Below are 26,141 nucleotides of genomic sequence, written 5' to 3' on the forward strand. Positions count from 1 at the left end.
GTAATTCGACTTGCAGTCTTGTTGTCCTAGAATTGGTTACCAAAGTATCAATAGTATGCTAGACACTATAGAGACTACAGTACACCTTTCAGTGAAGTGACATACCTCTGATCACTTATGAAGATTATTAATCGAGGGTTAAATGGTTCAAAACGGTTCAAATGGCTCTAAGCACTATGGGACTTAAATCTGAGGTCACTAGTCCCATAGACTTAGAACTACTCAAACCTAACTAACCTAAGGACATCGCTCACGTACGTGCCCGAGGCAGGATTCGAACCTGCAATCGTAGCAGCTGCGTGATTCCGGACTGAAGCGCCTAGAACCGCTCGTCCACAACGGTCGGCAGGATTAAATCCTCTCATAAAGTCCTAGTATAGATTTAAGCGTCAGGAAGTCGGTTCTGAAAGTATTTGTATGGAGTGTAATCATGTATGGAAGTGAAACATGGACGATAAATAGTTTAGACAAGAGGAGAATAGAAGCTTTCGGAATGTGGTGCTACAGAAGATTGCTGAAGATTACATGGGTAGATCTCATAACTAATGAGGAGGTATTGAATGGAATAGGAGAGTAGAGAAATTTGAGGCACAACTTGACTAGGAGAAGGGACCACTTGGTAGGACATATTCTGAGGCATGAAGGGATCACCAATTTAGTATTGGAGGGCAGCGTGGAGGGTAAAAATCGTAGAGGGAGAGCAAGAGATGAATATACTAAACAGATTCAGAAGGATGTAGGTTGCAGTAGTTGCTCACACACAGGATAGGATAGCTTGGAGAGCTGCATCGAACCAGTCTCTGTACTAAAGACCACAAAAGCATATATGAGGGCTGGAACTTACATAGTGGCAACTACTTATTCACGACCGACTGAAAAGAGTTACATGTTTGCACCTGTTACTGTCCTTCAAAGCAGTCACCAGCGTTGTGTAGAACCCGTTGCGAGCGATGTGGAAGGCGTAGTATACCGTTAGCAGAGCCTGTTCTGTTGATGGTGCGAATGGAGCGGTCTACTGCCTGTCGAATCTCTGAAACAGTTCTGAAGCGAATGCCACGAACTGGTACCTTCATCTTCCGAATCGAATCAAAGTGAAGACGACTTAAGTCCGGGGAGTATGGTGGATGGTACAGTACTTCCAAGTCCCATCGACCTAACAGAGCAGCCACAGCCTGCGCTGTATGCGCCCGCGCATTGTCGTGCAAAATGATGGGTGGCTTGCGCAGAAAGTGTCGCCGCTTCTTTCGCGGAGCTGGTCGCAGGTGGTGCTCCAAAAGCGAACAATAATACTGTGCATTCACGGTCTAAAAATGGTTCAAATGGCTCTAAGCACTATGGGACTTAACATCTGAGGTCATCAGGCCCCTAGACTTAGAACTACTTAAACCTAAGGACATCACGCACATCCATGCCCGAGGCAGGATTAGAACCTGCGACCGTAGCAGCAGCGGACGTGCATTGTCCTGTTGGAACAGCAAGTTCCCATGCCGGTCTAGGAATGGTAGAACGATGGGTTCGATGACGATTTGGATGTACCGTGCACTATTCAGTGTCCCCTCGACGATCACCAGAGGTGTACGGCCAGTGTAGGAGATCGCTCCCCACACCATGATGCCGGGTGTTGGCCCTGTGTGCCTCGGTCGTATGTAGTCCTGATTGTGGCGCTCACCTGCACGGTGCCAAACACGCATACGACCATCATTGGCACCAAGGCAGAAGCGACTCTCATCGCTGAAGACGACACGTCTCCATTCGTCCCTCCATTCACGCCTGTCGCGACACCACTGGAGGCGGGGTGCACGATGTTGGGGCCTGAGAAGAAGACGTTCTAACGGTGTGCGGGACCGTAGCCCAGCTTCATGGAGACGATTGCGAATGGTCCTCGCCGATACCCCAGGAGCAACAGTGTCCCTAATTTGCTGGGAAGTGGCGGTGCAGTCCCCTGCGGCACTGCGTAGGATCCTACGGTCTTGGCGTGCATCCGTGCGTCGCTGCGGTCCGGTCCCAGGTCGACGGGCACGTGCACATTCCGCCGACCACTGGCGACAACATCGATGTACTGTGGAGACCTCACGCCCCACGTGTTGAGCAATTCGGCGGTACGTCCACCCGGCCTCCCGCATGCCCACTATAAGCCCTCTCTCAAAGTCCGTCAACTGCACATACGGTTCACGTCCACGCTGTCGCGGCATGCTACCAGTGTTAAAGACTGCGATGGAGCTCCGTATGCCACGGCAAACTGGCTGACACTGACGGCGGCGGTTCACAAATGCTGAGCAGCTAGCGCCATTCGACGGCCAACACCGCGGTTCCTGGTGTGTCCGCTGTGCCGTGCGTGTGGTCATTGCTTGTACAGCCCTCTCGCAGTGTCCGGAGCAAGTATGGTGGGTCTGACACACCGGTGTCAATGTGTTCTTTTTCCATTTCCAGGAGCACACATCCAGCATATATATATATATATATATATATATATATATATGGATGGTGAAAAGTACAGGGTGATTCAAAAAGAATACCACAACTTTAGGAATTTAAAACTCTGCATCGACAAAAGGCAGGGCTAAGCACTATCCGTCGGCGAATTAAGGGAGCTATAAAGTTTCATTTAGTTGTACATTTGTTCGCTTGAGGCGCTGTTGACTAGGCGTCAGCGTCAGTTGATGCTAAGATGGCGACCGCTCAACAGAAAGCTTTTTGTTTTTTTGAGTAAGGCAGAAGTGAATCGACGACAGTTGTTCAGCTTGCATTTCGAACGAAGTTTGGTGTTAAACCTCCTGATAGGTGGTGTATAAAACGTTGGTATAAACAGTTTACAGAGAATGGGTGTTTGTGCAAAGGGAAAAGTTCTGGACGGCCGAGAACTAGTGATGAAATGTAGCACACATCCAGCAAGCTTTTGATTTTTTCTTATGGGGGTATGCTAAGGATATGGTGTTTCGGCCACCTCTCCCAGCCACCATTGATGATTTGAAACGAGAAATAACAGCAGATATGCAAACTGTTACGCCTGATATGCTACAGAGAGTGTGGAACGAGTTGGAGTATCGGATTGATATTGCTCGAGTGTCTGGAGGGGCCATATTGAACATCTCTGATGTAATGATGTATAACAGAAGGTTATATTATGTTTCTTCCATTAAATACACATTTTTAAGGTTGTGGTATTCTTTTTGAATCACCCTGTATTTAAACCGACAAACTCTGGGAGGTTTTTGGGGGAGATCAAAACAAATATTTTTCCCTAATGTCATTTTTTCCTACGAGGATTGTTTAAACTGGTGGAGGGACTGTTTAATTGGGCCGAATCTGCTGTCTAGACCATTAAATGGCAGGCACTGCCGGAATTGCTGGAAGACGTCCCGCTCCCTACAAAACAACGCATGTGGTTCCAACATGACGGGGCGCCGGCACATTTCAGTCGTCGTGTGCGTCGATTCCTGGACCGACGGCTCCCAGAAACGTGGACTCGCAGAGGCGCTCCTGTACCGTGGCCTGCTCGATCCCAAGATATGACCCAACTGGACTTTTTAGTGTGGGGAGAGATGCGCAACCTTGTTTACGCAATTCCTGTTGCATAAGAGAGGATCTGGTTGCAGCAGGAACAGTTCAGGATACTCCTGGGGTTTTTGCCCGTGACAGAACATGATCCGACGGTGTAACCTTTGTTTACGTGTCAATGGAAGTATTTTTGAAAATCTACTGTAATTGAAATTGGTCATAAAAAATGGAAAAGTGTTTGTTGGTTTAATTAATTTGCCACTAGAGAAATCTTCCTCTACCGGTTTAAATACTCCTCATGGGAAAAACTCACATTAGGGGAAAATATTTGTTTTGATGTCCCCTACAACCTCCAGGAGTTTGTCGGTTTACATACTTTTCACCCTGTATATATATATGTAGATTAGAACTTATATATATATATATATATATATATATATATATATATATATATATATATATATATATATATGCTGCAGAAACTACAGTGATTCATGGCCATATGAAAATCAGAGAGATTGAAAAGCAGGAAAGAAAAATTCTGAGGAAAATATATAGACCAGTGTTTCGGGAAGGAATTTGGATGAAGGACCAACTAGAGAAATTTGCAAAGACATAGAAACAATAACAGACACCATTAGAATGAGAAGTGTTTTTATGGACATATCAGTAGGATGAATGAAAGCAGGCTCACAAGACAAATCTTTGAAATAGTAAACAAGAGCAAACACAAGACAAAGTGGATCACTGAAGTAGAAGATGACATTAAAGAACTGGGGATCACACAAGACAACCTAAACAATAGAGAACAGTTCAGAAACGTCATACAGAAACACTCACTTAAACAAGAACATGCAGAGAACGGAATGGGAAAAATATGGTCAGAAGAATGCAAGAGTGAACACAGTGAATGTATCAAGAGAATCTGGGTAAAATGAAGAAAGAAGAAGAAATCATGACTACTCAAGTTGAATCGCTCTCTCAAAAGGGAATGATCGAAAATAACAATATATAATCCAAACAGTCCATATATATATAACAGTCAAAACCCGTTTTTATTTAGAACGCGTTCTTACCAGTTAAAACTAGTTTTTACTGAGCCACTTCATCAAAATGCGTTTTGCCTAGTTTAAACTAGTTTTAACTGACTTTCACTTTTGACCAGCAGTAAATCCTGGTTGTAACTAAGGCTATCAGTATCAACTACTTTGAACTAGAAAAAGAATGAAGATGGCTTCAGATTCAATACACTCCACTGTAGAAATCAGTTACAATATAATTATTCCGATTCCTGTTATCCAGAGAGCAAAGGCAGATCTCCCCAATATTATTGGAGTTGTTCTTCAGAAAGATGAACAGGGCTTGCACAAGACTGGAACGAAATATGGGATACTTGACTAATTGTATTACAGGTATGTATTTCTGAATTGATTTCAATAATTAAAGACAAACGTCAGACATATTCATTAATTCGTTGATTTAATGCTCTGAAAACGTTGCTAACTATTCAAGTAATTAATAAATATTATAAGTTTTAATACTTACATTGAAATATATTTTATAATATGAATTAAGTATCTAATCGCCTTTCAAACAATTTAAATAAAAGTTCTTGCTGCTAGAAGACGTGCTGGAGACAAAGATATCATTAAGAACTGCTGCCAAGATGGTACCCTTAGGATCAGGACAAGGATTTGTTGGTTGTGTGTAAGAAGGTATGTATTTCAAAAACATGCTTTTGTAGGAAAAAAGGAAACCTTTGCAACTCAAAATGTCATGACAGTTTGCCTGGCAATAACAAATAATCAAAATTTAATTGTTAAATTTTTTGGTACACTTCTCTTTTATTGAGACTGTAGCAACTTGTGTCAAATGTATGAGTAATTAATATACTGCAATTTATTTTGTTTCCACTTTTGTAACTAATACTGTTAACATGGCTCTGTAATGTTCCTTAAAATGTTTCTTCGGTGTATGGTTATTTTCGTATTGCTGTAGTTAATATTAATGACTTAGATGTATGATCAATATTCTCAATAAATATTGCAGTATTTCAATCAACACGTAGTTGCTCTTAATTTTAATATTTGCCCCCAAATAAATTTAGTGAAAACTAGTTCTGTCTAGTTCAGTTAGAATACGTTCTTACTAGTTGGATCTAGCCTTAACTAGGCAAAAGGCGTTTTGACGAAGTGGCTCAGTATAAACTAGTTATAACTAGTAACAACGCGTTCTAACTAAAAACGGATTTTCTCTTTTGGCCAGATGTAAATTCTAGTTGTAACTAAGGCTATCAGTATCAACTAGTTTCAACTAGTAAGAGCGCCTTCTAACTAAACTAGGGAGAATTAGTTTTCACTAAATTTATTTATATAGGGTGTCCCATTTATCTTGACCACCCTAATAACTGGTTGTCCAAATGCAAATTACAAAATGTCACAGGGACATCAATCAGCATTACTGCCTTTGTTGTAGCTTTTTTTCTTTTTAGAAACATACGAACCGCGGAATCACTTTTTTAAATAACACCCTGTATTTTTTATTCGGTAATTCATTTCCTCTCCTAAAGACCTTGTAAGTAGGCTGTTTAGGTTTTTTTATTGGTAACGCCGCCGCCACGTAGCGCTCTGTATAAAAATCACTGGCTGTGCCGTGTGCAGTCTGTGGCTGGTTTGCATTGTTGTCTGCCATTGTAGTGTCGGGCAGCGGCAGCTGGATGCTAACAGCGCGTAGCGTTGCGCAGTTGGAGGTGAGCCGCCAGCAGTGGTGGACGTGGGTAGAGAGATGGCGGAGTTTTGAAATTTGTAAGAATTGGTGTCATGAACTGATATATATATTATGACTAGAAAGGTAAATACATTATTTGTTTTCTATTAAAATCTTTCATTTGCTAACTGTGCCTATCAGGAAGTTTCATATCAGCGCACACTCCGCTGCAAAGTGAAAATCTCATTCTGGAAACATCCCCCAAGCTGTGGCTAAGTCATGTCTCTGCAATATCCTTTCTTTCAGGAGTGCTAGTTCTGCAAGGTTCGCAGGAGAGCTTCTGTAAAGTTTGGAAGGTAGGAGACGAGATACTGGCAGAAGTTCAGCTGTGAGGACCGGGCGTGAGTCGTGCTTCGGTAGCTCAGGTGGTAGAGCACTTGCCAGCGAAAGGCTGAGGTCCCGAGTTCGAGTCTCGGTCAGGCACATAGATTTAATCTGCCAGGAAGTTTCATATCAGCGCACACTCCGCTGCAGAGTGAAAATCTCATTCTGAAAGGACAGGTAAATACAAGGAACATGCATTATTGGTCCAGCGACAACCCACGATGGCTCAGACAGGTGGAACATCAGCGTCAATGGAGAGTTAACGTCTGGTGTGGGCTGCTTGGTGCTACAATTATTGGCCATTATTTCATCAATGGTAGTCTAAACGGCACAGCGTATTCCAACTTCCTCAGACGAGTTCTTCCTCCTCTTCTGGACGAAGTGCCGCTAAGAACCAGAATGTTTATGTGGTATCAACACGATGATGTCCAGCACATAATGCCTAGCGTGCATATCGTGGTCTGAAACGAAGGTATCCTGCCAGATGGATTGATCGAGGAGGAACAGTTATTTGGCCTGCTGGGTCTCCTGATTTAAATCCTCTGGACTTTTTTCTTTGGGTGTGCATTAAAGACGCTGTCCATCGCGATATTCCAGCAACTCCAGAGGACATGCAGGAACGTATCGAGCTTGCTTGTAATTCTCTTCAGCAGGCAACACTCGAAGCAGTAAACAATTCTTTCATTCAACGAGTGTATCAGTGTATCGGTGTCACCAATTTGAGCACCTTTGAATGTTCTACTCCTGGACAATGGTACAGGAGAGCTAAAGTCAATTTTGTTTTATGTATTTTCTTGGTTTTCATTTGTTTTCTGACAACTCCAGCAAGTGGACGAGTTTGTGATCCCGGGTTCAAAATCAATATTGTGTTATGTAATTAATAACTTGTGTTTCAGTGAATGGTACACTGTGATACATGTTTGAATAGGTCTTTAGGAGAGGAAATATATTACCGAACAAAAAACACATAGTGCCATTTAAAAAAGTCATACCGCTCTTCATATATTTGTAAAAAAACGAAGCTGCAACGAAGGCAAACATGCTGATTGATGTCCCCCTGACGGCTAAAGAACATTTGCTTGAAACATTTTGTAATTTGCAAAAAAAAAAAAAAAAAAAAAGGTTCAAATGGCTCTGAGCACTATGGGACTTAACAGCTGTGGTCATCAGTCCCCTAGAACTTAGAACTACTTAAACCTAACTAACCTAAGGACATCACATACATCCATGCCCGAGGCAGGATTCGAACCTGCGACCGTAGCAGTCGCACGGTTCCGGACTGCGCGCCTTGAACCGCGAGACTACCGCGGCCGGCTGTAATTTGCATCGGGACAAATAGTTATTTAGGGTGGTTAAGATAAATGGGACACGCCATATATATATGGGATGATTTTTATTGACGTTTAACAGCCTCCGAAGCGACGTAAATGACACTGAGACAAACAGTTATTTAGGGTGGTCAAGATAAATGGGACACCCCAGGGCCGCAAATGTCGGGAAACATTCCAAAAGTGGATGACAAACGTTGCACACGTGACGTCATCAGCTGACGTACCTCTCCGCACGTGCATGAACTGAGTCTATTGATCTGTGACACCTGATCATCGCAGCAATCTACGTCAGTGTGGAACTGGTCCCACGTGCGCGTAGGACTCAGGGTTCGAACCTTGCGTCTGGCAGGCAGTACGTTTTTCATTGCATTAGACAAATATGTGCTTGCCCTGAGCTAATATTCTTTATTGTATTTACCGGTCTCCTGTGATTTATTGCAAACTACACAACAACAAAAACCTACCGTATTACCTCACAAGTAAATGAGGATAAGCTTCCGAACTGGGTCATTACCAGTAAATGACCTACCTTTTCGTTACTAAATAGTGTCTGTAACCAAAAGAAGAAGTGTCAAAAGGAAACTAACACAAAATAACAACCGCTTTTACTTGGTTACAGCGAGGACAACAATTATGTAACTTTTACGTTTACAGCATAACTCATTTACAAAAGTTGTTCGCAATTTGTGCAGTTTGTTTGAATCCAACTATTGCATCACTGAATTATACTTTCACACCCAAGCCCAATCGCTGCATGTGCAACGAGGTACGTCATCTAGTGACGTCACATGGTCAACGTTTGTCATTCATTTTTGGGGAATTGCTCGATATTTGCGGTCTCATTTGTCTAATATTAAATTAATTGTTTCAGCGTCAAATGCTGTTTTTTTAAATTATGTTAGTCACGTGGTTTTTCGGTTGTGTAAGCAAATAGAGTTTTGGAACGAAGCAACCTTTGTGTCAACCAATTTCGTGTCACATCAAAATGACCGAGATTCTGAAAGATGCCAGAGACGGGTGGGGTATCTTGGATATGGAACAAACAACATAATACTGCTATGCATTTTTTCAACAAAAGTACGTATTACTTGGAAAGAAACCTACATTCTCTTTTTTTGTGACAGGTCACTAACTGCAGTGTAGGTTTCATAGAATCTTCAGTCTTGCTGCCATATAACTATGCCCTGAGCGTAGAGCTTACGTCCACCAGTTATCTCTACATAGTCTCTATGAATAGTAAAAAATAGTAAAATACTGTCATTTTATTTAACAAATACACTATGTATCTGCTACGCCCTCAAATTCACATTTCAAAGGTGGTCTGTAACTCAAATAGTTTGAGAATAACTGGCGTAGAGGAATTATTGAATAAAAATAATTACTCATATTTGCAAGAAAAGTCTGTGACGTAACATTTAGCGCTCCACTCTCAACTCCACATTTCAAAGGTGCTCTGTTAAGGGAATAGTTTGAAAATCCCTGGTGTAGAGGAATCATCGAATAAAAATAATTACTCATATTCCATATATCATGTTTGGCGTCATAATGTTTCTCGTATGATCTAAGGCTCAAGTTACTCAGTAACTGACTAACCAAGTAAATTACTGATGCTTTCCTGATAGAAACAAATTAGCATATCATACTTTAATTTTTTAAATGCTGTTTTTCAAACTATGTTAGTCAAGTGGTTTTTCCGTAGTATAAGCAACTAGAGCTTTGGAACCAAACGACCTTTGTATCAACCGATTTCGTGTCACATCAAAATTACAAGATTCTGAAAGATGGAAGACGCGAGTGGGATATCCTGGATATCGACAGAAACTACAATCTACTGCTATGCATTTTTTCAATTAAAGTGCGTATTATATGGAAAGAAAAGTACATTCTCTTTTTTTGTGACAGGACACTAACTGCAGAGTAAGGTTCATAGAATCTTCAGTATTGCTGCCATCCCGGGTTCGATTCCCGGAGGGATCAGGAATTTTCTCTGCCTCGTGACGACTGGGTGTTGTGTGATGTCCTTAGGTTAGTTAGGTTTAAGTAGTTCTAAGTTCTATGGGACTGATGACCATAGATGTTAAGTCCCATAGTGCTCAGAGCCATTTTGAACCTTGCTGCCATATAACTATGCCCCAAGTGTAAAGTTTGTGTTCACCAATTATCTCTACATAGTCTCTATGAATAGTAAAGGGTTTTAAAAATTTGTTAATGTAAAATGAACAGTATATGTACTCTACAGATCACTTTCTTCCCGCAACTAGAGTCTAATATAAGTACAAGAAGGATTCTATTGGGCATACAAAAAATTATGTAAATAATGTTCACAAGTGAATGTACTGGACACCACCGAAATTTCACTGGTACTTAACATTATTGGAGAAAATTTTAAAGACTTATACTTACATGCGATTCATTACTAGACTGCAGCGGAATTTCTTCAACCTCTGGTCCAGCACGGAGCTCGATAGCAGAGCCCTTGTCGACTTCGTCAGAATTTCTCCTGCAGCAACAACACAGGCGCATTGTCGGCGGTACGCTCACGCGAGCATATGTCGCTCCGTTCACGAACTGACCTCGGAGCAGCTGAAAGCGTTCCCTGTAACTGACACTTCTCGGAAGTTTATTCTTTGCCCACAGCCTCGAGTAAACACCAGAAGAGACGATTTCTGTTAGATAACACACTTCTAGAGATAGTAACACGGAAAGATTGGATAACTCCAGATAGCCGACCCAGCTCGCAGCAGCTCTGGGCAGACTGCAAAAAAAAGGGGAGCTCTCTATTGCTAGCAGTGTGGACAAGAAACGTGTCAAACAGATACAGAAAACTCCTTGTACACTTCTGGCATCATCAGTGTGGCGGACGACCTGTAACATTATGAACAGTGAATAAATTTTCAAGATCGCTAAAATCATTTATTCGTATAGAAAACCTGTTTCGGCAGTTCTCAGTTACCATCTTCGGATCTGCAAGAGATGAGACCAAAACTGGTAGGATATCCCAACAAACAGTGGTGGAAAAGTATACATTCGCAGCTTGTAGAACTACGAGAACAGCAACCAACTTTCGATTTTTTATAGCAGTGTGCAGTGTGTGTGTGTGTGTCTGTGTGTGTGTGTGTGTGTGTGTGTGGAAACCGATAACACATCCCTGTATCCCATAGTCTTGAAAGATTAAAGTATACCCCAAATTGTTAAGTTAAATAACCTCTCTGTAATAGCATTTCATAGTGTGTGGAAGACCTATAATGTTATCTCTGTTGACTACTTGTAAGAATATCTTTGTAACTGTTTTGTTATATAACATATTTTCGATGTTTAAAGTGTAAAGCAAGTTGTGTGTGATGTCTAGTGTGTATGAGACTCTGCACAAATGGACCATAAGAAAACTGTAAGTAGAAATTATTCTAAATTTCGCCACTAAATTCACAAAAAGATCGACAAACAACTAAAAATCTCGTATTTTTTATATATGTTGCAGTAAACTCAACGAAATGAAGCAGACACTCACACACCGCCAACATCGCATAGAAACGGCGTAATAAACACAAAAAACGCGCTTGAAAACGGGAATTGTTTTCCAAAACTCGTTGTGTGAAAAATAAAATAGGCTAAAGAAAATCGTGACTGGTAGCAGAGGAACTATTTATAAACAAACGTATTGTTTTCACAGTCTCAGGCTTTCAGAACCATTTTTAATGGATCAAATCAGATCAAAAGATTTTTGAATGAGTAAATAAGTAAACTTAACATATGTAACCAGAAAAGCGAGTCGTATGAACTTCGTAATCTGTGAGACCAACTATTGTATAAATTGTGGATTATATGCAGGAAGTAGCTCCAGAGTGTGATGTGGGAGATTCGAAATCCCTGTCAAGAAATATAATAAGATTCTAAAATCTTGGAAGAGTGCAGATGATATTTTCATGCCAGCTGTCGGTTAGTTTGCATTGCAGACAGTATTTTCGTCTATTAATATTATTTCTTTTATAAATATGCTTGTTTCTTCTGATTTATCACTATGCGAAATCTATTTCCAGATCCAACATTTGGGTTACGTCTTCCTTGTATTTAACTCTTGCCACAGCTCTATGGCCATAACGTGTACTATAACGTTCATACCCACCCATATGATTTCAGCTGACGCCATACTGCAAGCTGTGCAACTACGTAGAATTTGAGGCTTCCTTTGTGAATGGTGGCGCACGATGCCACTACAGCAAGCCACGACCTGTGGCGCCACTTTATATGCGTGTGTGAAACCAGCTTAAGTGCTATACTCCGTTCATCATAGGAATAAAACTGATGTAAACAGAAACACAGACGCGATGATTGGTCAGAAGCCGGAGCACACGTACACTGGTTTTGTTATGCTCCTGGAATAGTAGTAGTAGCTTTATTCATCTCTTTTTACAAGGATATAGGACATGTCAAAGTATTTACAAGTTCAGACCAATTTAAAATAAGCTAACCCGTATACACATATACATTACTGGCCATTAAAATTGCTACACCACGAAGATAACGTGCTACTGACGCGAAATTTAGTAGACGGGAAGAAGATGCTGTGTTATGCAAATAGTTAGCTTTTCAGAGCATTCACACAAGGTTGGCGCCGGTGGCGACACCTACAACGTGCTGACATGACGAAAGTTTCCAACCGATTTCTCATACACAAACATCAGTTGACCGGCACTGCCTGCCGAAACGTTGTTGTGATGCCTCTTGTAAGGAGGAGAAATGCGTACCATCACGTTTCCGACTTTGATAAAGGTCGGATTATAGCCTATCGCGATTGAGGTTTATCGTATCGCGACATTGCTGCTCGAGTTGGTCGATATCCAATGACTGTTAGGAGAATATGGAATCGGTGGGTTCAGGAGGTCATACGGAACGCCGTGCTGGATCCCAATGGCCTCGCATCGGCATGAAGGGCATTTTATCCGCATTGCTGTAACAGACCGTGCAGCCACGTCTCGATCCCTGACTCAACAGATGGGGACGTTTACAAGACAACAACCATCTGCACGAACAGTTCGATGACGTTTGCAGCAGCATGGACTATCAGCTTGGAGACCGTGACTGCTGTTACCCTTGACGCTGCATCACAGATAGGAGTGCCTGCGATGGTGTACTCGACGACGAACCTGACTGCACGAATGGCAAAACGTCATTTTTTCGGATGAATCCAGGCCCTGTTTACAGTATCATGGTGGTCGCATCGCGGTGAACGCACATTGGAAGCGTGTATTCGTCGTCGCCATACTGGCGTATAACACGGTGTGATGGTATGGGGTGCCATTGGTTACACGTCTCGGTCACCTCTTGTTTGCGTTGACTGCACTTTGAACAGTGGACGTTACATTTCAGATGAGTTACGTCCCGTGGCTCTACCCTTCGTTCGATCCCTGCGAAACCCTAGATTTCAGCAGGATAATGCACGACCGCGTGCTGCAGGTCCTCTACGTGCCTTTCTGGATACAGGATATGTTCGACTGCTGCCCTGGTCAGCACATTATCCAGATCTCTCACCAATGTAAAACGTCTGGTCAATGGTAGCCGAGCAACTGACTCGTCACAATACGCCAGTCACTACTCTTAATGAACTGTGGTATTGTGTTGAAGCTGCATGGGCAGCTGTACCTGTACACGCCATCCAAGCTCTGTTAGACTCAATGCCCAGGCGTATCAAGGCCGATATTACGGCCAGAGGTGGTTGTTCTGGGTACTGATTTCTCAGGATCTATGCACCCAAATTGCGTGAAAATGTAATCACATGTCAGTTGTAGTATAATATATTTGTCCAATGTAAACCCATTTATCATTTGCTTTTCTTCTTGGTGTGGCAATTTTAATGGCCAGTAGTGTATTTACAGACTTCTAGATAGAGACAATCATTGGATATACTCCCGGCATGGAATAATTTTTTTTAGAAATAACTTATTAAATAATGTAATGCCACACTGTTCACTCATATCTCAGTATCAGTCACTGTACACATTATACTCACTTTGTTTCATAACAGTTCACTCACTCACTACACACACACACACACATATATATATATATATATATATATATATATATATATATATATATATATATATATATATATATATATATATACTGGTGGTCTCTGGGCCATTTTCTGTACTGCAAAATCCCATTTGCTATCCTGAAAAATGAGTCAGCATCCCTCCATAATGAGCGAGATGTTGAGCTTAGAAAGAGGAAGAGATATTAGTATTGTGCTGTGCATAGCTTTGGGGTAAGTATTCTAGAAAGGAAAAAAGAAGGGAAAAACATAAAGTGAAGGCGTTATGTGGAACGTTTGATATTTTATAATTACAATAATAATAATTATTATTATTTATTTGTATAACATTTTTTATCTAACCCCTACTCTGTTTTATCTAAGTAATCCTTCAATGTATAAAATGTATTGCATAGCAGATACTTTTTATCTGCCTTTTTAAATAAGTGTATTTTTGCAGTTTCTTTAATCTCTTTTGGTTATTTATTGTACAGTTTTATTCCTTGGTAGAAAATGCTTTTTTGAGTTTTATGTTTATTTTTTCTTGGTAAACGTAAGTTGAGTCTATCTCTTGTTGCACGGTCATGGACAGAGCTGTTTGTGCAGTAATTACCAATGTTATTTTTGATGTGTACAACTGACTGGTAAATGTATGCACATGGAGCAGTTAAAATCCCCAGTGTTTTGAACAGATCTTTACAGTGAGCTCAACTAGTATTTTTGGTTATTATTCTTACGGCTCTTTTCTGGAAGTAGTAAATGCACTACTACTAAATTACGTTAAATGAAACTTTAAAGATATTCAAATGTATTGACAGCAATCGAAGGTTTTCTTAATCAAGCGTTAGCTAAGTAGTTTTTATTTCAAAAATTGTGTACAGTCACAGCCTCTGCATTGTTGTGGTCTGAATGTCGGACAATATGTACTATGAAAATGGCTGAGGCTGGTTCCTGTTTCATAGTGAAACACGCGTGTGGAACACGGTTAGAAAGTGCCGAGAGATAGGTAGTTCTTAATGTTTTTCATAAATTTTCAGATAGTCAGCTTTGAAGTTTTCCAAGAGAGTGTATTAGATAAGTTGAGACTCTAACATACACTGGACATATAGCGGAAACGGCAGGACAATATGACAGTAAACCACCGACAGCTGGTGATTTGCTGGTTCAAACCTTGCGTACGTGATTCTTTTTTCTCGTTCAATTTGAAATACCTACCTCTCATAATTGTAAAATTCATCATCAGTTTTTATGAATAATGTACATCTTCTTGTCTCTAATTACATGTTGCATGCAAAATTCCAGTTTTCATTTCAAATATAAATTCTTAACTATCGATATTTTACGAGACTGTTAATAAAGTTGCTTAAATTGAGGGAAAATAAGTCAATTTTTAAGGCAAAAATGAAATCCAAATACTCTTTATTTGGACTATGTCCATCGTTTTATATCACAGATGGAGACAAGTGTCTTAGAAACATGAAAAACAATCATTTTCACACCTTCTGTGGGGCGGCGAAGAAGTTGGTCGAATGGGTTGTTTGAATGTTCATTTCACGTAAGAGACTATTGCCGATGCAACATATGTGGGACGGCGAAGAAGTCGTTGTTTAATGTTGAATGAAAGTTGAACATTGCCACCTTAAATCACGCGAGCCTGGCAACTAATTTGGTGGCCAGTCAGAAAGCGAAGGGAAACTTACTGACCTTAGTTCCCAGTCTGCACGGCCACATTCCTGTACAGCCCAGCTAAACGAAAAATATCCATAGTTCTTCACGGGATTAGGGCTGCTTCAATAAAATTTAAAGTTCCAAACAAGATTTTATTATCTTAAAGGCTCACACAAATTACTCGAAACTTCTGAAAATGCTAAAGACATTAAATATTGTTAATTCAGCCAATCGTTTAATAGTTCAGAGGCGACTTCTACAGCAAGTTCCTCCCGAATAGTTCATTACTCTAACTAACGGTGCTCTATTAATAGTTCGCAATAATGTTAAAAAAAATTAATGCTCGCCTTAAAAGTGGAGTTAGTCACCACTTGCCACGCGGAATTATACTTCACACGGACGGCACAATAACAGTTTGTTACCGAAGTCTAAACGATCCAGGACGGTGTACAGTCCTCGCGATTTTCAATGTCCGTTTACATTGCTAAGTACGCGCATGTCACAGCCCGCTATGACGTCACCCGAGGCGAGGCGCGATCGGACGTTAAGCTCGCGTGGACTAGGCGTTGGTCTAATGCGGAGTGAGCTTCCTATTGCCTCTGCCGCTCTTTTTATATAGCTCCGGCGCGTACCGCCAAGAGAGCATCTGTTCTTTCCGTTCCTATGCAGATGCCTGTGCCTCCAAATGATCGCTATCTCAGGCACATAATCTTAAATATCACATTTAATAATAGCTTTACAAACTTCTCAATTTTTGTATACATACATCTGAGCAGTACAGAAGCACGTAGAAAATCTCAGCCCGCTAAAATTAAAACTTTACTCTCTAGAATTTTTACAATGGAACTAACGGTAGATTGTTACCTCTGAACCATAGCTTTATCAAGACTTGTATCAGCTGTTAATTATGCTACAAGACTAAAACTTGGTGTAGCTTTGTTAATTGTCCTATCTGATCACTGGTCTTAAAGAATTTGTTTTATCATTAAAATTTAAAGTACTTAATCTATAATGCTTATGTACATTTTACTCACAAAAGTAGTTTTTACTAAATTACTAAAAAACTAGAAGAGGTAACTGATTGTGGTATTTCCATTATTATTATTAGGGTGAACTGAAGCATCCTACCAATTTTCAATATTGTAGCTCTATTATTTCGCGCCTCTGATTTTTCCGAAAAACGCGGATTCTGGAGTCAATTTTAGTTTTATGGTTTTGGAAACCAGCACCACTCATTAATGACTTCTTACTGCACCTTCTCACCAAATTTTGGCTTCCTAGCGTCATTATTTAGCGCCTCCTATTTTTCTTTCAAAACGTGAATTTTACGTAAACTACTAATTTTATAACATTAAGATTTGTTACCTGAAACATTATTACATAGAACTATACTTTAACAAAGTTTTACACACAAATCTTAATTTTTACTTTTTATGTTAAATGTGGTGCAATACTATATGCAGGCGCGTTACGATGACGTGACGCTACTAGCAGTGAACTAGGGTAAGTCCCGTGCACTCGCTCGCCTCTGTATCTTATACATGATACAGCGCTTGCTTTGCTTCATCACCCCCTTTTTAATTTTCGTGAAAATCTATTTTTGAACAAAATTAAATTTCTAAAAGAACAAACAAGCGATGGATTACTTTAGTATACCTCTTTCAACTTAAGTTGCTTCTTCTTAGGAAATTCCTTATTACTACATACACAAAATAACCATACTCATATACACATAGAAAACCTAGTACAGAAGACATTCACAAATTATTTACATACATTTACATGGAAATATAAATTTTTCAATGGTTACAAAATAGTTATTTTTTTTTCTTTAAAATCAGTCTCTTCCTGAAAAAGAAAATACACACGACTTTTATCACTGCAACGCACTCACATTTTTCTTTTACTATAATACTCGGCACTGTGGTGGGTGTCCTATTGTAACACTCATTTAATTTCACTGATTGACAAAATTGTGGGAGGAAATTGTATTCACTGTGGTTTGCGTCTCTACTTCCAATCTCCCTACCGCTTGTTGTCAGTCATTCATGCAGCCTGCATGTCCCTGAGAAACAGACAATACAGTCTAAGTTTCTGTTTTCAACTTATATCTAAGGTAGGACAAAGTACATTTTATAATTTATATTCTGGCACTATTTTACTAATTGTGAAGTTGTCAGAAAGACATTTAGCACTAAGTCGTATCTGATACAATAGCTCCTACTTTCTTCTTTCATAAATAATCTTTTAGGTTCCTAAATAGTGAAAATTCTTTTAGCAAATTAATATATTAAGATCTTGCTTCAACTTAGAAAATTGAGTAACCTTTTAGTTTTAATGTACTCTGGCTTAATTATCGTATGGATTAGTTCATCAAAGAAGTCATTTGCTGACCAGCACTTTGCTTTATTGTATGAATTACTAAAGAAATTAGTTATTTTCAGTATACCGATTCCAAATTTCTGCATTTTCCAATATTTGTGTGTTTCTGTTGTCTGTTTAACTATTTATTTGCCTCAAGCAAGATTTAGCGTTTTTCACCATTTCACGAGACGTGAGGGAATTATTCTTTAATCCTACATCATTTACTTCAATTTACTTACTTCACTTCTTCACCTTATTTATTTTCTCCCTTTTCTTCCAGATTCAAAATACTTCATTTCTCCACTTCTTTCTCCCTTTTCCTTTTGTCAGCCTATTGACGTCCTGTTTCTATATATTTGGTGCGATCCTCACACCACTTCCACACATCTCCATTTATTTAATTCTAAAACGCCATTGCTTGCCTCTATGAGCATTACCTTCTTACGCTGTTTTCCTTCAGACAACCTTATTTCTAGCAACATACTACCTTCTGCATAATCTCATGGATTATTCATATTCATACCGTACTTCGTATACTGCAAAGTGTCTCTCTTAGTTGTAGTTTCTAACCCTTTACAATTACATGAAATATTTTAATTTATTTATTTTAGCCATGTTTGCCTCTTATTGGTACTCAGACTTTTGTTTTGCCATTCACTAGGTAGATCCTTACTAAGAATACATAAAACCTAATAGCATATATACAACATGAAGACATATGTGACTCTTACCTGTTATGATAGACCAGAAGAAGGGAATGAAACTTGAAAAGGAAATAAAGTTTCACCCAGCTGGGACTGCACGGTACGCCAAACCGTGTATCCGCCAAAGAGTGGCAGACTCCCTACAGTAAGTAATTACTGTTAATTTTAAATCGCACTGCTTGTTTTCTTGCAACATGTATTGGATAAGGCTTCTTAAAAAATACCTTCCCAGGCTTGATATTCAAATGGCATTCATAACCTTTAACTTCACCAGGTGCGTTTGAGAATACATTACTATGCTTAGTTAACACACTCTTTAACTCTGATCTTTGTTCGTCAGCAATTTGCTTTGTTGATTGTACCTTTTCCTCTATTTCCTTTAGGATGTGTCTCTCTTCAACCTTAGCACTTTCCTCATTCTCACTGAAAACCAAATTTTCCTGCAAGTATCCTTTATTCTTTATTACTCTAATAGGCAGTTCCCAAGTTTCATTACTACCGCCTATATGACTTCCTATAAAAGACTCTCTTATCACTTTAGAGTCAGGTAAAGTTAAAATTAAGTTGTTCTGATCAAAATTGATCTTTTCCTGGTACTTTGATAAGAAATCAGTACCAATCAACATATCAACACTTAAGCCTAGCACAATCAAACAAGGATGATCTATTACTACGTCATTTATACCAATGGGTATCAAAGCTTCGTGTTGAACTGGTCTAGAGACTTTTCCAGTAGCACCTATAATCTTTAAGCCACTTACTTTCATAACTGTTAACTTCTCTTTATTGGGTATGGTGTCAAAAAATGTTTGTGATAAAGCACTTGCTTCACTGCCACTGTCAAGCAGACAACGCACAGTGACTCCTGATATGTTTACTTTGATAACAGGGTGAGTTATTTTACATTGAACAGGTTGCTCACACACCTCGTCTAATAAATCTCGTTCTATGTTCTTCCAGCTAAAGTAATTCTGATCAGTTGCAATTACATTTACATTTACATCCTGGGGCTCATCATGCTCTATAATCTTAGCTGCTTTCTCTAATCTGTCCACTAACTTTAAATCGAAGCATCTGACGACTTTTTCTACTTTTGTTTGCTGCACATCAGCCAAACTATCCTCTACCTCTGAGCAACTGCGTCCCTGCGCAATATTGCTGTTCATAAGAATGTCGTCACCTTCAACCATTTGTGGCACGTTTACACAGCTACTAGATTCTTTCACCTCGTTACTATTTCTACCCCCTTCATTCATCATTTCCTCCTCTCTAAAGTTTTGCAGTACTGATTCTACTTCTGCTACTTCTACTTCAGCTTTTAGATTGCCATTTTCATCGAAGATGTAAGCTTTTACTTCATCATTATTCCCATCAGACTCAAACCCATTATCTATTTCTTCCCCATTATCTACCTTGAGTTCCTGTTCTTCCTTGACCCATTTTTCTAGTGTATCCAAAATACTATCCACTATTTTGTGAGAGTGGCTTAACACATCACTGGTATTATCTGTATTTATTTCGTCATCCATGTTGTCTGTCTGTGTATGTTGGCTGATTGTCTGTGTTTCCGTTACTGGCTGTGTTACTGTTACCGCCTGGTGAGCGCCAGTTTCCTCATAGACGGGATTTAGTTTCCCACACGCGGCCTGTTGTGTTCATCTGTGACACCACTAGATATAGTAGCATCATGACTCCCTTCTTGTCTTAATGGCATAGTATTTACTTCTCCACTTTCGTCATAGTAGTTGTTACGAAAGCGTGGTGAGTATCTACCCCCTCTTCCTCTGCCACGGCTTTGGTTTCGATAGTTTGTTTTGGTGTGCCTAACTTCCATATTTCTAACGTTCACGTTTCCATTATTTTGTACGTGATTGTTAGAAGATTTGTTATTCTGCTGCACCTGCTCCTCAGCAGCAGCTACTCTTTCCACTCTTTCCAGATATTCAATAAATTTGTCTATATTATCTCTAGGGGCGGAAATGATCCTCTTCTGCCAGTACCACGGCAGCTTACCTTCTAAACCCATAATGATCATATCTGGCTTCATCTTTTCTGTCAAATGTGACAGTCTTGAAACCCACTTCCTAGCGAAATCCTTTACTGATTCACGCCCTGGGAAAAACTTCTTACCACTCCAGAATTCCCTTAACACATCATTTTGTTTGTTATGTGACCAGTATTCGTTGAGAAATGCAGACTTAAATTCAGATAAAGTTTTACATTTGATCATTACATCCGCTGACCATCGCAAAGCATCACCTGACAAATGACTTCTTATAAATGAAATTTTTTCTCTTTCTGACCAAGTGTTGGGGAGAACATCCTCAAAGTCATTCCAAAATTCAAGAGGGTGAATGTACTTATCAGGATCAAAGCGCAAAAACTGTCGACACCCTATAAAAGCGGCGTCAACTGAAGTCACATGCTGTACAGTAGAATGACTAGAATTAACAGAGGTTACTCTATTTTCTAGGTTAGCAATGTTAGTATTTAATTCCTCTACTTGTGACTCTACTGCTTCTATCCTGGCAGAACATCTTTGTTCCACTGCACCACGAATTTCGGTACAGGTTTCTTTTACTTTCTCAATGTTTTTCTGACAAGTATCTACTTTAATTTGTACCTCTTTAACTTTGTCAGAGCAAAGTTTGGACTCGTTGCTCAATCTTTCGGACAACCTCACTTCCAAAAGTTCATCTGCCTCTTGATAATTTTTTTGAATTTGATCTATTTCACATTTGAAAGTACTATGCATTTTAGTTAACTGTTGCCCTACTTTTACTTGAATGTCATGATGAATAGCATCTATCTTATAATTCAAACTATTCCATTTTGATTGCAGTTCTTCTTTTAGTTCTTTATTACTAACCTCAATTTTATTCTCCAACTTTTTATTACTATTTTCAATTTTAGCCTCAATTTTATTTTGGTTTGATTCGAGTTTGGCAAACAGTATTTGCATCCAATCCGGAGCTTCTACCTTGATACTTTGTATCTCTTGACTTGACTGAGCTGGAGATATATTAAGCTCAGTTTCACTACCTGACAAAGTTAGCAACTCTACTGGCTCCCTTTTGACTTCTATTTCACTTATTGATTGCATCCCTGCACTCTCATTTAAATTAAAGTCATAATTTACTGGTGACAAATTACGTTCTAGTTCAATATTTGAGGGATTAATGGAACCATCCTCATTAAACTCAATTCCTGATCCTGAGGATTCTTGGTCAGAGACCGGTTCCCTTCTGAAATGTACACTACTTTCCATATCTTTTAGTTTGTTAGCAGCAGTTAATAAATATTTTAAAAGTCTTTGACTTAACTTAAATGCTTGATTTCGACGAATGATGTCGTCGCGGTGTACCAGCAATCGTGATGCGACGCGTCGCGACGTATTGAAGGCAGCAGCAGCAGCTGTAGCGTCGAGTACCGCCACAGGAATCGCCTACTGCAATAGCTCCAGGGGGGGGGGGGGGGGGGGGGCAGCAAGGCACCGTTGACCGCTCGGCGCAGCCGGCAGCTGTCTCGCAGATCAGCGCAGCTCCGCGATGACGCACCGTCTTCCTTTAGTCTCAGCGCCGTCGGCAGCCGCGATCCAGCATCGTCGCCTTCCTCACCATCGTCCTTTACTGGTAACACTGTTCCCACACTAGTTCAATTCAGTGTTCTGTTGTTGCCTACCAAGTTCGTTAATTTATACCAATCGCTTTCACACATCGAGCACTTTTATTTGCTTTTAATTCAGTTTTCCCGGCCGATAAGCACCATATGTGGGGCGGCGAAGAAGTTGGTCGAATGGGTTGTTTGAATGTTCATTTCACGTAAGAGACTATTGCCGATGCAACATATGTGGGACGGCGAAGAAGTCGTTGTTTAATGTTGAATGAAAGTTGAACATTGCCACCTTAAATCACGCGAGCCTGGCAACTAATTTGGTGGCCAGTCAGAAAGCGAAGGGAAACTTACTGACCTTAGTTCCCAGTCTGCACGGCCACATTCCTGTACAGCCCAGCTAAACGAAAAATATCCATAGTTCTTCACGGGATTAGGGCTGCTTCAATAAAATTTAAAGTTCCAAACAAGATTTTATTATCTTAAAGGCTCACACAAATTACTCGAAACTTCTGAAAATGCTAAAGACATTAAATATTGTTAATTCAGCCAATCGTTTAATAGTTCAGAGGCGACTTCTACAGCAAGTTCCTCCCGAATAGTTCATTACTCTAACTAACGGTGCTCTATTAATAGTTCGCAATAATGTTAAAAAAAATTAATGCTCGCCTTAAAAGTGGAGTTAGTCACCACTTGCCACGCGGAATTATACTTCACACGGACGGCACAATAACAGTTTGTTACCGAAGTCTAAACGATCCAGGACGGTGTACAGTCCTCGCGATTTTCAATGTCCGTTTACATTGCTAAGTACGCGCATGTCACAGCCCGCTATGACGTCACCCGAGGCGAGGCGCGATCGGACGTTAAGCTCGCGTGGACTAGGCGTTGGTCTAATGCGGAGTGAGCTTCCTATTGCCTCTGCCGCTCTTTTTATATAGCTCCGGCGCGTACCGCCAAGAGAGCATCTGTTCTTTCCGTTCCTATGCAGATGCCTGTGCCTCCAAATGATCGCTATCTCAGGCACATAATCTTAAATATCACATTTAATAATAGCTTTACAAACTTCTCAATTTTTGTATACATACATCTGAGCAGTACAGAAGCACGTAGAAAATCTCAGCCCGCTAAAATTAAAACTTTACTCTCTAGAATTTTTACAATGGAACTAACGGTAGATTGTTACCTCTGAACCATAGCTTTATCAAGACTTGTATCAGCTGTTAATTATGCTACAAGACTAAAACTTGGTGTAGCTTTGTTAATTGTCCTATCTGATCACTGGTCTTAAAGAATTTGTTTTATCATTAAAATTTAAAGTACTTAATCTATAATGCTTATGTACATTTTACTCACAAAAGTAGTTTTTACTAAATTACTAAAAAACTAGAAGAGGTAACTGATTGTGGTATTTCCATTATTATTATTAGGGTGAACTGAAGCATCCTACCAATTTTCAATATTGTAGCTCTATTATTTCGCGCCTCTGATTTTTCCGAAAAACGCGGATTCTGGAGTCAATTTTAGTTTTATGGTTTTGGAAACCAGCACCACTCATTAATGACTTCTTACTGCACCTTCTCACCAAATTTTGGCTTCCTAGCGTCATTATTTAGCGCCTCCTATTTTTCTTTCAAAACGTGAATTTTACGTAAACTACTAATTTTATAACATTAAGATTTGTTACCTGAAACATTATTACATAGAACTATACTTTAACAAAGTTTTACACACAAATCTTAATTTTTACTTTTTATGTTAAATGTGGTGCAATACTATATGCAGGCGCGTTACGATGACGTGACGCTACTAGCAGTGAACTAGGGTAAGTCCCGTGCACTCGCTCGCCTCTGTATCTTATACATGATACAGCGCTTGCTTTGCTTCACTTCGAGAACGTCATACAAATGGCACATTTTTACATTTGCCACTGTAGCATTACCGCATGAACGTAACAGAACTGATCTGGAGCCAAGTTACAGGATTTGGGCCGAGCAGTAACAAACAAGACTGTTAAGCTGCCACGCGTACTGCAACTAACAGAGGCAGCTTTTTCTATGTTACTACGGAACGCTGGCGGAATGTAGAACGGCTCGTCATAAAAGAAGAGGAGAAAATGCGGCATCTGGGTGCCTTCACGGATTCTGCTGTTGATCGACTCGTTATCAAGATAGTAGATGATGCATTACTCGGATTCGGATAACGAAGGAGTTAAGAGATTATCAGACGACTGGTTGTAATTAATATCTTCGCTGACTTAAGTATTCAACAGTACTGTGAAAGCCCACCAGCCTGCTTTTGCATCACACGCAGCTCGCTCAGAAAAATTACCCTGAGTTTAGGTTAGGAATTTTCATCACTCCTCTTTGTAATTAGAATACTATGTCAGGTGAGAACGAGAGCATTTTATTCTTTGCGTCAGGTCACCTAAGAAGCGCGCTGTAGTGCTGGAGTTCTGCCGATTATTATTTCATTCTCTTTTAAAGTTAAATTGCATTCGAAGCTATATTGTTTCTTTGCTCGTCTCTTTTTACGTATGAACTGCTCACATCATTGCAGGTTAGTTGGACCGCTGGCTGTCCAGTGCTGTCCAGGTTTCATGCGCCGGTAAAGCTGTTGTCTCGCACGTTATCGCTCAGCCTGTGTGCGCGTAACACAGAATAAAACCTATCCTTATGATCGTACTTGACTATACGTCTCAGATCTTGGCTTCCGTTCCATGTGAAACGAAATCCAATGAGATTCAAGCAACCGCGGAAGAATACATGGCGCAATGTTTACATCAGGTTTATTCTTATGATGAACAGATTATAGCCTTTCTCCACTTTATGTTGATTGGCGATAACTACTGTTCTCTTTTCAAATTTCTTCGTCAATTAAAATGAGAAGCCGGCGTAAAGCGTCAGCTGGCATTAATGTAAAGTTTTTGAATACGTAATGCAGTAGAACCTCGCTAATCCGATATCAGATCGGCCGACCATCCCGTTTCCGGTTTTTGTTTACGTCCGCGGGATACAGGTTCAATGAGGTCTGGATTTGTCGATGGTTCATCGTGTGTGATCTGGAACAGTGGGCAATTTGGCCGTTGATACGTGAGGTAATTCAATTAGTTTTAGTATGAAATAAATTATTTCTGATCAATCAATGAATTTTATTGTGTATCTGATTTATAAATTAGTGGCTGTGCTCTTATTACTTATTAAAGCTATGTAAAACTAAATTATGGCACAGCTAAACTTAAAACATCTGACGCTGTCTGTAGCGGAGCAACTGAAAGTGCCTGAAAAAGGCGGTTCTCTTCAAAATATTGCAAGTCAGGTACGGGTTTGCATAACAGCTACTAAATAATCGAGAAGAAATAGGAAAACTCTTCAAAGTCATGAATCGACGATTGATGACTAGAAAGAATAGAAAATACGCAAGACATTGAAGAGGCCTAAAACTGATATTCTAGACAATTCTTTGAGAGTGTAGTTTGAGCAGGAGAGAAGAAAAGAAATTCTGTCGTCTGGACTAACCATAAAAGAAAAGATATCGTACTAATTTTGTATGAGAAATTAGGTGGAGACAGTGAAAATGAAAAGTTTACAGTGAGTGAAGGCCGGCTACATTGGTGGAAAAAAACCACATGACATTCAAAATGTAATTATTCCGGGGGAAGATATCTGGTGATGAAACAGCAGGCAAAGAATTTGTTCCGAAATTTGAAAACTTAGTTAAAGAGATCAAGCTGAACCATGATCAACGGATTAACGTTGGTGAGGCTGGTTTCAACTAGAAAACGCTGACAAAAGGAGCCTGTAACAGGTAAAAAACTGGCCAAAGGTAGAATAACAATATCGC

The 26,141-nt window shown here is 39.9% G+C and overlaps 1 protein-coding gene across 1 annotated transcript in view; it reads right to left on the minus strand.

Moving 5' to 3' along the window:
• LOC126293534 (tyrosine-protein kinase Fer-like) overlaps positions 1-10,515 on the minus strand; it is a 90,806-nt gene extending 80,291 nt beyond the window's left edge. Inside the window, exon 1 of the mRNA XM_049986802.1 lies at positions 10,323-10,515. Within this exon, the coding sequence (XP_049842759.1) occupies positions 10,323-10,442 (120 nt within the window). The 5' untranslated portion in view covers positions 10,443-10,515. The remainder of the gene's footprint in view (positions 1-10,322) is intronic.
• Between the last annotated feature and the right edge of the window lie 15,626 nt (positions 10,516-26,141).

Source organism: Schistocerca gregaria, chromosome 10 (assembly GCF_023897955.1).
Source record: "Schistocerca gregaria isolate iqSchGreg1 chromosome 10, iqSchGreg1.2, whole genome shotgun sequence".
NCBI classification, from domain to species: Eukaryota; Metazoa; Arthropoda; class Insecta; order Orthoptera; family Acrididae; genus Schistocerca; species Schistocerca gregaria.